Source organism: Etheostoma cragini, chromosome 18 (assembly GCF_013103735.1).
Source record: "Etheostoma cragini isolate CJK2018 chromosome 18, CSU_Ecrag_1.0, whole genome shotgun sequence".
Classification (NCBI taxonomy): domain Eukaryota; kingdom Metazoa; phylum Chordata; class Actinopteri; order Perciformes; family Percidae; genus Etheostoma; species Etheostoma cragini.
The window spans coordinates 21,661,185-21,673,079 of NC_048424.1; the positions used below are offsets into that span (position 1 = coordinate 21,661,185).

Here is an 11,895-nt window from a genome sequence, read left to right on the forward strand (position 1 = left end):
CCCCCCCCCTGCCCACACACTCATGCTATTATCAATTTTGTAACTTAGTCTGATTTAGACTTCATCCCACCTTAAGGACTGATGTGTAATTTGCATATCAGCAGTGGTTTAACCCCAGCAGCTGATCACGGGGATCCTCTGTGCTGGAAAAATACACAACAAAACACACACACAACACACATCTGAAATAAATCCTATCCTATCAGAGGTGGAATAATGACCACATTGGGCTTGATTCTCACCTGTAGGGGGGGGGGGCAGCACAGAATGCAGCCAAGTGGATACTAAAAATAAAATATATCTGTGATATCTGACGGCGTTCCTAGGCTATTGTGGATTTTTTTTTTTTGACCTTGCGGTACAGGTCCTGGGCTGATGGCTTACACGCTCAACCCCCCTATCACAAGGGACCATCTAAACCCTTTACAGATGGGTCCTGAGAGAAGTACTTCAAGTCAATATTGCGTCTCTCTCTTCCCCCTAAAGAGTTCGGAGCCCACAATTCCCACCACATCGCAGACTATAATGATTGAATTTACCTGGTAGATGAAACATCAAGCCGAGTCAGAGGAGGGTGTGTTTGAGCATTTTTTCCCCCAGGAGGGCTGAGAGCATTCTGACAGCGGCTTGTCTAAAAATGGGACCGACAGCGCGTGCTGGAGATAATTCAGGTGTCCCGAAACACGCGTCTCGGCTCCTAGAACATGTGACGGCCTGCGAAACCAGCGATGCCCTTCAAGAAATCCATGACCAGGATATAAAGGACGACTCCTCTCCGATCCCCTCACATCGGGGATGCAGCCTATAACTCCCCCTTTCGGGAAAAAAAAAACACTGGAAAACGCAAGCCGGAGGGTCCCGTTGTGGCTGCGAGGCTGTGCGGGATCGCGTCTGTACTGCGCATCCGACCGTGTGCACAGTCTCCAGAAGAGAAAACGCCTCTGAAGCGACGGGCTCCTTTATTATCTCCAGCGCTGTGAGTGACTGCTGCTGTGCTGAATCCAGCCAGATGTTCGGATCGCTTTCACGGGCTTTTGCCGGCGACGCAGGGCTCAGTGCGACTTAATCCAGATTGACTGAAAGGTTGCTGCCATAATATGCGCCCCCCCGCCCCCTCTTATCCTGTCCTGCCCCCTGGACTACTGTCAACCACCGACCCGGCTCCATTTCTGACCAGAGGTGCTGTGCTCGGAATGGTAATCAGTGCGCTCCGGGTTGCACAGAGAGCATTTGTGTGCAGATGCGGTGCCTCTCAGCCGATCTCACAGGCATCATCATTTATTCATGCCGATTGCACTCTACTGCACGAAACACAGTATCATATTCTCTGAATTTGTTTTAATAAAAATCAAAAAAGAACACAACAGCTGTCAGATTCAGACATACACGACATTGAACATGAGTCAGGGAATACCCAGTGACATGAACAAGACTGTAACTGAAAATGCATTCCTTCCCTTGGTGAACAGTGCATCTAGTTTGGGTAAAGCCAAATTTAGCATGCAGACCTGCATGTATTACATACATATTGGCAAGAAAGTGTTGAGATGGCTGAAAGTGAAAGCCTTGGCTCCCCACGGGTCTGCTTGGCCCTTGACTCATCACATCTGATCCAATGATCCTTTGGCCTTTTGTGCAAGTTGGCAAAGCCGCCTATATGCATAAGTCTAGTCCAGTAGCCTACAGCGACACAGGAGACTCCTTGGAATCGCAGACTCAGTGTTTTTTCTACTCCCAAGAACAATGACCCATACTGCTCCGGGGTGTAAAATAGGTGTCTGTTGTCATGCACCGACTCATCCTGAGGATTTTTACTCAGATCGATAGCTGCATCCAGTTACAACACAACCACTTGAGATCAATATGAATAGCCTAAGTGGTTTAGGCATGGTTATCTAGAGCTGGAACGGCAAGAGCAATTTAAACTAAATATATGTATCACTGAATGTGTGTGCACAAAGTCGCTGAAATTACGAAACAAATGTTGGCATACTTGCACTAAAACCTAGTAGAGTACAAAATACAAGCATTTTGCTGGTGGGAAGTGTTAATGTCAAGGCCTGCATGTGGGTGTCTGTGAGTGACTCATTGGAGTCATCATGAGCTGACAGTTTGTGATATGAAATGACACTGACAAGTCTTGGTTTTCACTGTACTCCTTTACCGCTATGAGTCATGTCTCTCTGAGTGATGCATGTCAGCCAGGAACTGGTGGTAGGTGAGGCTGTCCGCCCGTTCACCTGTCCGACTCTTTTTTTCCAAGAACAAGCCCATGCTGTCCCGCGGGGGGTCGGCGATGCTGCGACTCCACGGGGTCGCTGTGATCCCCAGCAGCTCACGCACACCAGCACAGATGACCTGCAGGGTGCACAGCAGGGGCCTTTGATAAAGTGTGTGATTGACTAGTCTTTCAAAGAGATCTCAAGAAGACTGTGCCATCATGGGAAGAAAGGTTACACTCCCAAAAACAAATGCATCAAAGGAATTACAGGCTAACCCAATGTAAATCGCAACTAAATAGTGCACAGACACCTGAGGTTTTTCATTATCAGTTTAAAGTCACCAAGAGTTTTTCTTTTCTTTTTTGGTTTCATGCTTCGACAGTTAAGCTGAATACATTAAGGTGCTTTTAGCCAATTTAGTTCTGGCTTCAGGGAGAAATAAGAAAAACAGTCACTTTAACTGTTTCTGTGGATGTGATTCAGCTGATCTGGCGTCTGCTGGCAGTGATGCTCGGTTACAACACACGACTTTAACTGGATGTCACACTGTTCAAAGAAACAACGTTAAAGTGCCACATGGGATGTGCAACTGTGGCACAGACAGAGTTTCCGATGTAGTTGGAACTTACTAAATAGATATTTGAATACAATTGAGGAGGCAGCTAACAATTATTTCTATCTATTTTCTTAAGTTTTTAAAAAGTATTATTCCATTACTTTTACCTTAACTGTAATGATTCACTTATCAAAATGTGAATCAATAAAGATAAATAATAATATGTACTTTACTAATCAAATTAAAAGGTTTTCCCTCTGTTGTTGTCTATGGCATAGTTTGGAGGTCCCAGGGGTGAACTGGTTCCTCCTGAATTCTGCCAATCCAACAAACGTGCTTTGATCCTCGAGGGGACTCGAACCGACGACCACCGGAGTCGCAACCCAACTCCCTACAGACTGAGCTAAGGCCCCCAAATTACCACATTACCAATTGATATGAGATTATATACAGTACAATAGTAGCTTACAGTGTCATCATGAACATTGTGTGAGCCTCAAGCTTTGAAAGGCTGTGCAACCTTAAACGTCTCTACCTTCACATAAATCTCTTAGATCTCGAGTCTGTGCCTATACTGAATACCTTCATGTCTTTCAAATCTGTGATTCCAAGTCTTGGCATGTAGGTACAATTTACATAAATGAGCTTTCTTCCAGTGATGACGTTCTCCGTAAAACATGCCTGCGACAGAAATAAGATTGTCGTTAGAATTTTGAAAAGCGAAATATTGTTTCGGTAGCTGACCGGCACTTACTTATTAGAATAATACACGTTAGTTATCCTCTGTCTGTGTAGACAGGTGTATGTTAACCTACTTTGTATTGTGGAAATCCTAAAGATTCAATCCATCTCGCAACATCATCACAACTCCACCGTAGGAACTCCATGTTGCCTCTAAGCATGTTTCCATGGAAACTGTTAACTGCCACTTCAGGTGATGACAAGTGTTTCATTCGCACATAAAAGTGAGTTTGTCCAATCACAAATATATACAAAAAGAAAAAGTATAAGGCGGCCGGGCAACATGTTTGACACCAAAGTTTTGAAAAAGGTTTTCTAAATGCTCAATCAAGTAACAGAGACAACTCCAGTGTGTTTTGATAGAAACAGCCAACAGTTTTCTTGTAAATTAGGGCGGCTGTTAAATTGTGCGCAGTGATTGGCTTTTAAATCACTCGGTCCCGCCCACCCCGAACGGAAACAGACAGTGACGCCATGCATAACTGCCACAGATCTACAAATGATGTGTGCTGGTGCTTGTCTCGTGCTAGTCGTGACAGCCACACCGACAACGCCTTGTAGATCGAATATCAAAGCGCAGGACCGCGCTGTCCTTTGCAACATTGTCGCTAGCTGAAGTTCTCGTTGCACCCCGTGTCTGTTGGGTCGGTTGAAGGGCTTCGGGGCAGGAAAAGCTAAAGCTGAGGCTCCACAATGGCTGCAATTCTCCTCCGTTCATGTTTTAACAAGAAGGTAAAACAAATGAATGCTTGTATTACAGAACAGTTGGGTTTGTTTGACGCGTATGCAAGTCAACATAGCTAACAAACTGAGCTGCTAGCTAAAGTCGTTGCTAACACACGTTGTACACAGTCTACTCCTTCTTTGCAAGCATTTAAAATGTATGTGTCCTTTAAGTTGGGTAGGTAGGGTTTTATGTGCATCATGTGGACAGGGCAGACAACCAATGGAGCATTCAGACACGGCTTTTATTAATTAGACCTTGGAGAGTGACATGGATATGAATTGAAGTTGACTCTGGTGTTTTAATTGTTGCAGGTGCCCCTCCAGCTGGGTCGCCTCTGTTACTCCTCTTCTTCTGTGGTGAGATGAACTCACTAACTTTCACAAGTCAGCATTGGATGAATGTTCTCATCACGAGCTCTTAACTTTCAAATTGAGAAGTCACCACTCTTCTTTCTATATGTGCCATATTTTAATGTTTTGTATCCTTTTATTAGTCCCACAAGGGGAAATTACAATGTACACTCTGTTGGTATTACACACATTACACACAGGCCCCACATTTTGTTGTATTAAGCAGTTAACTTAACACATATGTTAATTATTGGGCATGGATGGCCCCATGATATTTAAGCAAAATTGTTTTGAAATACCATAATTCACTAAATTTTGAACCATTAAACTTAAAATGGAACTGAGATCAAAAATTGTTTTCTTAGATCATCTTTAGGACAAGAGCCACAACACAGGTGGTTTTTATTACAATATCAATGTTACAAGTTTTAACAAATTACAGTATTTTGGTTGTGAACATTTGATAGGTATTGTATGTATGTTCTTTCATATTGGTTGTCATTGTATGAAAGAAAAAAAACTTTCAACAACAAGTTTTCTTCAGGGCAACCCATGTATCAAAGAGACTGTTAATATCACCGTAAACATAGCTTGGTATTTTTCAACGGTCGGCGTATTAGCTGAGAAGGATTTAATGTGCAATAAGCCAATATCGGCTGTTTTTATGATTCCAGTCGATTCATCAGTCTGGCTTTACATAAGGTCCTCAAGATTGTGATTATTTTGCTATTTGTTTGTACAGGAAATTAAATGGTGCGTATTTAATTAGTATTTTATTTAGTGTGTAAACCTTTTCTGTGTTAGGTTTTGCCGTTGTCATAATGCCAGAACAAATGAAGGCAGTTAGTCAAAGAGGCTAAACTCCATACTACTGTTTTTGCAGTTAGTGTACACGAAAAATACTGTTTTATACTAACAGGGAATGAATATGCCATCAGACGTCAATCAAACTCCTGACTGCTACTACCCAAACTTCACGAAGAAAGTTCTTGTCCTTGGTTTATTTAATTGTGGGACAAAAAATGTCCATAAACGGCACAGTTAACAGATGTTTTTATAGTAGAATGTATACTGACTTATTTAATAGCGGTTAATTATTTTACTATATCAGTGTGATACACAGTTACCACAACTCTCTCTCAGAGAGTCCCTGTGTGTGTTATGGTGATGGATAGATGCCCTTAATGAACTTTGTAATGATGTAACCAGACAGGAAGGGATTTCACCATATGCCCCTCTGATCCTTTAGCCCACCACCAAGCTGTTCATTGATGGCAAGTTTGTTGAGTCCAACAGCTCTGAATGGCTCGACATCCACAACCCTGTAAGTATTCAGAGGTGAACTAGATACAACCTGCAAAGAGGCTGCAGTAACGAGATCTCTGCTAAAAGCTGGCTGCAAATAACCGTTGCAACATTGCAGTAGTAATACATGGACATTGGGGAGGGGGGGAATAAGTCTTTTAAGAAATCAAAGCCCAGTCATGTTTTATAAGCCTATAGCAAGGCAGTGATGGACGATTTAAAGCATGCATCCCATTACATATCAAACCTGTAAAGGATAGAAAGCAAATGTGGTTATTAATATTGACAAATGAATGTACATGCCGTAATGACTTCCCCTGCTCTCAGTCAACTGGTCTGTATTGACTTTCTCCTGCTCCCCAGGCCACTAATGAGGTGGTGGGGCGCGTTCCCAAAGCTACCCAGGACGAGATGCTGGCAGCGGTGGACTCGTGCTCCCGAGCCTACAGGTCCTGGTCCGACACCTCCATCCTCAGCAGGCAGCAGATCTTCCTGCGCTACCAGCAGCTCATCAAGGATAACATTGTACACAAATTGTCACTTACTCGTTGTTTTCTTTTACTAATGTACATTTTAAGATGACAACTTGAAGAGCAAGGACATTTTTCCCTATTCCAGCATGTCTAATTTATTGTTGGCTGTTTTTCCTTTTAATTTTTCAGAAAGAATTGGCGAAGATAATCACCTTGGAGCAGGGTAAAACTCTGGCCGATGCAGAGGGAGACGTATTTAGAGGACTCCGTAAGTAAAGCGTAGACTTGCCAGTGTGCTATTAGGTTTTCGTATCCTGATTAGATTAGATTGCTGGTGCATATACAGCACATATCAAATTCCCCTGTTGAAACTGTTGTCTATAGTAACTATATCTCCTGATGAAACGTCTGTATCTTTGGCAACCCTTTATACCATTGTCTTGGTAGGATGTTTGATCCCAAGGCTCTGTGTGGTGTCTGTTATTTGCCTGTAACCAGATGACTTTCACTTTTAAATTAATAACCGCCAAAGTATCTTTTTGGCCATATTGACATATAGAAGCTCAAATTGCTTTTAAGGATGTAAGAGGCCTTCAAAGTGACCAACTATAACAAAACAAGGATGGGGGAAATGGCACCCTGCAGGATAACCTTGTTAAAACCAGATCTCATAGTGTGGCTTGTCTGTTTTTATGTAAAGCACTTTGTTGGCTCTGCTGTTAGTTGGCATGTCATATAAAGATAATTATGCTGTTCCCCTCATTAAGGTGCACTTGTTCACTTTGGAAGACTTGCATCAACAAGCACCCTGTTGAGAAATTAAAAGAGCCATACACACTGGCAAATAAAGCAAGATGTATTTTGGTTATTAGAAGACGGTGCTGCCAAAGTATTTCTTGGTACCACTCCCAGTTTCAAGATGCCGGAGTAATTCTGGCATGCTAACTCCAAACTTATCAGCTGAAACACAAGCTACTTTATATCCAGGTGTGCTGCTAGCATTACGTTTTCCTACAGTACTGGCAACAATATCCATGTTACAGTTCACTCATAGGGAAAATAAAACAGTTAACAGTTGGTTAGTATTCTGGACTAAGAGGCTGCGTAATGCATTGTAATGTAGACATACAGTATGATGATGTCATCTTAAATAACTCTTATTCCTATTACAATTTTCAGTGATGCATCCATTAGTATGTTGTGTATCTTAGATCTGTGTGCTTTTTCCTATTGGTTTATTTCATAATCTCATCCTCATCCCCCCCAGAGGTGGTTGAGCATGCCTGCAGCATTACAACTCTCATGCTGGGAGAGACGTTACCTTCCCTCACAAGGGACATGGACACCTACACCTACCGCCTGCCCATCGGCGTGTGTGCTGGTATCGCCCCTTTTAACTTCCCCGCCATGATTCCTCTGTGGATGTTCCCCATCGGCATGGTATGTGGCAACACCTACCTGATGAAGCCCTCTGAACGGGTCCCAGGGTGCACCATGCTCCTGGCCAAAATGCTCCAGGATGCCGGGGCACCAGATGGTACACTGAACATCATCCACGGCCAGCATGCAGGTGAGTGTGTGTGTGTGTCTCATTCAGAAGCACACAATATGTGTGTGTGTGTGTGTGTGTGTGTGTGTGTGTAATAATAACCAATGGGAAAAGTTCCAAGGATATTTCCAACATTAATCATATACCCCCTGGCAGTTTGCAGATAGGAAATTTCCATATAATGTGCAGCCTACATCTGTAAGTTATTCTCCAGTGTTTAAAAGACTATTTTAATCTCTGTATCCGAGGCCTTTGTGCTCTTATATTGTGCCTCGGGGGTGCAGCATGAATGAAGAAGAGCGGTTTAACAATATCCGTTTGTATCTTTGTGTAGCGGTGAACTTCATCTGTGACCACCCAGCCATCAAAGCCATCAGCTTTGTGGGCTCCAACCCGGCTGGAGAGCACATCTACGAACGGGGGTCCAAGAACGGCAAGAGAGTGCAATCCAACATGGTACACCAGAACTCCCAGTACTCATATGACTCATTTTAACATGCTTAGATAAATATACTGCTCTTCCATTAGGGATCATCAGTCTCCAGGGGCTGAAACTGTTGTTTCAATAACCCACGTATTAAACACTGCTCCTATTGTCATGGACAAAAACATGGAGCAAGTGGCCAGGTTGGCACAGTTGGTAGAGCGGGCGGACATTTATGGTGGGGTACTCCTCAACGCAGCGGGTTCAACTCCAACCTCCGGCCCTTTGCTGCATGTCGTCCCCCCTTTCTTTCCCTTTTTATGACTTCAGTCTGTCCTATGGAAATATAGGCCTAAAATGCCTGAACAAAATATTCTTAAAAAAAAACAAAAACTGAGAGAAATATTTACTATTCTGTTTCCATGACAACAGCTCAGTGCTTAGCTGCCAATCCCTGGTGGTTGTAACATATGTGGTTAGCATTGTGCTGCTTGTGAAACACTAGAGCCGTGTTCTACATTTTTGTTTTAGGGTGCCAAGAACCATGGCGTTGTGATGCCTGATGCCAACAAAGAGAACACCATCAACCAGCTGGTGGGTGCTGCCTTCGGAGCAGCTGGCCAGCGCTGTATGGCTCTCTCCACTGCTATTTTTGTAGGGGAATCTCGCAACTGGCTTCCAGAGCTGGTGGAGCGCTCCAAATCATTGCGCGTCAACGCAGGTAACTTCGTTGGTAGCTGTGTTTACACAACTAGTCTTTGCTGAACATTTCAAATGGTATCAGTTGTTATCTATTCTGATGTAATGTGTGTGATAGTGCCCTTTTTATAAGGGACATTTGTACATGTATTCATCCTGAAGGTGATCAGCCTGGAGCCGATGTGGGACCCCTGATCTCTCCCAAAGCGAAGGCCCGGGTGGAGTCTTTGATCCAAAGTGGGGTGGATGAGGGTGCCAAGCTGCTGCTGGACGGAAGAAATGTCAACGTCAAAGGATACGAAAACGGCAACTTTGTAGGACCCACCATCCTGAGCAATGTTTCGGTGAGATTGGGCTGAGACCAAGGGTGCAACATGGCTGCCATTTTTCAGTTACTAAAAAATCTAATTTGATAAAATACATTGTCCTAGGATGATATTTCAACCATTTAGAACATTTGTGAAAAAATAATAAGTTTTCTTATTTTAGTATTAAATGCATTTAAAGCCCTTCTTTCCACTCATCTTCGTGCATTGATATAATCTAAAGTTTGAGCATACTGGTACCTTATGTCATAATTGTTTGTGGAGTTTTTGTTGCAGATGTTAAATCCTGGAGAAAAGTGGTGTAATCATTGTGCTCTCCTTTCCAGCCGAGCATGATGTGTTACAGAGAGGAGATCTTTGGACCAGTGCTCGTCGTCTTGGAGGCTGACAGTCTTGACGAAGCAATTTCTCTAATCAACAATAACCCCTACGGCAACGGCACCGCCATCTTCACCACCAATGGAGCCACAGCGCGCAAATACACACACGAGGTGGACGTTGGCCAGGTGAGAGACCCTTGGGGATTGTTATTCAATTTATAAAACCATTCCCTGAACACACACACATAGATTTTCTGTCAGGAATTACAAAAACGGGTCCCCTTTTGGTTTGGTCACCAGTGTAATCTTTGTAAATCCAAGACTTACAAGTTGTGTTTTTTTTTTTTTTTTTTTTTTCATATCATTCACAAAAAAAGAGTGTCAGATATCACTTGCAAATACATAGAAAGTATGGGGCAATCTTATGAGTCTTGGTCCAATAGACTCTACCTTATTTTATTTTAATTTATTTTTTTAAATGTACAAATTGAGAATAATTCTTCACAGCCTTGACCTTTAAAACAATTATTTCTCCCTCACGTTTACTCTTTTAGTACATGTAAAGATAAAAATGCATTGTATTGATCTGTTACACCTGGCTTTTAATGACACAAATTATACTCTGTATATTTGTACCCCTGCAGCAGTTATGGATGATTTGTTAAATGTGTGTGTGTGTGCGTGCGTGTGTGTGTGTGTGTGTAGATTGGCGTGAACGTGCCCATCCCTGTCCCCCTCCCCATGTTCTCCTTCACAGGCTCCAGAGGCTCATTCAGAGGGGACACCAACTTCTATGGCAAGCAGGTAAATCGCCATGACAGTGTTTCACGCGTCGACTCATGAAATGACTCGTCATCAAAGAAAGATAAACTTGCACATGTACTGGGCAGCTGACAGAGCCGTTGTCTCTTTACCACCAGGGCATCCAGTTCTATACTCAAATCAAGACCGTGACATCCCAGTGGAAAGCTGAGGATGCCACTGTGACAAGCCCAGCTGTTACCATGCCAACCATGGGACGCTAAATTGACAGCATATAAATCACATCTTCAATGACTTCTCACATGCCTTATAAAGCAGCCTGCGGAGGGAATGCTGTTGAGATGAATTCGCGCTGGGGAGTATAAGTTGGTGATTGCTGTATCTTTGACCAGCCCGGATAGTGTTGAAGCACAAATGCAAAGTAGATGGGAGAGATGAGCCGGACTGATGTAATGAATGGTACTGTGAGTCTCGTCATGGGTTTGTGGTTTTTGTTTTCTCCCGTTCATGTTCTGCCCTTACGGGGAGGAATAGATTTGTTATTCTCAAAATCCATTGTGCAAGGTGACGCACATGTCTTCCACCATTATCCTCTGTGGTTCTGTTCATCAGAGCACATTTGTGTGTAGTTACTTGAAAAGAAGTTATAAATGGAGCAAATGCTACATTAGAACAAGGACACTCCCATTCTGTAACTCCAATAAAACTGAAATATTGGTTGCCGTTTTTTTTTTCTCTCTAAATGTAAATCCTAATGTCTAGCGTTTGATAGATGGCCACAATTTTGTACTATATTGTCAGAGTGACACTACTTCTGGTCATGAATGGAAATGAGCTACGTCAAACTTCCTCCCCTTGACATCTTCTAAACTTGTGTGGCTGAAGAAAGAAGAAGAAACGGTATTTGAGTCTGTAGTTCACTGTTTAAATAAAGAAACTGTAATTTGACTTTTTAATTGAATTCTGATTTGTGTTGAAATGGTCCTCTGGTTCTGTCGCAAGTCTATGTGTGCAGAGGGTGCAGATTTAAATGATGCCTGATGTGAACACCACAGATGAAAAGTAGTTGGTAATGTTTAAACTCATTGTGGTTCCGTATGAATACACAGCCTGGAACTTTGCTGCAAGCCTCCCGCTGTTTGACTGCCTGTGCTTTTCCTGCAGAAAATGCTGGTGAATGCTGAAAAAGCTAAATTGCTAAAGCTAAACTGGATTGCTGGCATATCTGTGTTAGAAGAATGTGAAGGTTTTTTTTTTCTGGAGACTTGAGTTTCAGACCTCGAGCAATAGGCTACTCCAGAGGTAACAAAGTGGTTATCAGCAGCCTGAGAACCAAACACTGGGATTACGCCAGGGGGGCCCCTGGGGCCACTGCCGCCGGAGAGTGAAGCCCGAGAGGAGGAGGAGTCGCTGGAACCAGGGGCGTCTGGGGGGGGGGGGG

General features: G+C 43.1%; 2 protein-coding genes across 6 annotated transcripts in view; one reads left to right on the top strand and one right to left on the bottom strand.

Moving 5' to 3' along the window:
- Nucleotides 1-3,903, bottom strand: part of lrfn5b (leucine rich repeat and fibronectin type III domain containing 5b) — a 15,987-nt gene extending 12,084 nt beyond the window's left edge. The window contains exons 1-3 of one of the 4 annotated variants that reach the window (XM_034899901.1): nt 3,594-3,903; nt 3,248-3,459; nt 2,165-2,358 (exon numbers count right to left, since the gene is read on the bottom strand). In XM_034899901.1, the coding sequence (XP_034755792.1) occupies nt 2,165-2,358; nt 3,248-3,264 (211 nt within the window). In that variant the 5' untranslated portion in view covers nt 3,265-3,459; nt 3,594-3,903. Of the gene's footprint in view, nt 1-539; nt 2,359-3,247; nt 3,460-3,593 lie in introns of all 4 variants that reach the window. The other 3 variants (XM_034899902.1, XM_034899904.1, XM_034899903.1) reach the window with 3 other exon arrangements.
- A 109-nt stretch (nt 3,904-4,012) lies between these two features.
- LOC117961336 (methylmalonate-semialdehyde dehydrogenase [acylating], mitochondrial-like) lies at nt 4,013-11,357 on the top strand. Of its 2 annotated transcripts, none has more exons than XM_034899916.1 (12): nt 4,013-4,251; nt 4,558-4,602; nt 5,846-5,920; nt 6,265-6,426; nt 6,564-6,642; nt 7,642-7,944; nt 8,258-8,379; nt 8,879-9,068; nt 9,209-9,390; nt 9,699-9,878; nt 10,398-10,496; nt 10,613-11,357. In XM_034899916.1, exons 1-12 carry the CDS (start codon nt 4,213-4,215, stop codon nt 10,715-10,717), a joined length of 1,581 nt encoding a protein of 526 aa, XP_034755807.1. In that variant the 5' UTR covers nt 4,013-4,212; the 3' UTR covers nt 10,718-11,357. The 2 variants fall into 2 exon arrangements, with proteins under 2 accessions (XP_034755807.1, XP_034755808.1); XM_034899917.1 differs by having other exon boundaries at nt 4,558-4,599.
- Nucleotides 11,358-11,895: the final 538 nt, after the last annotated feature.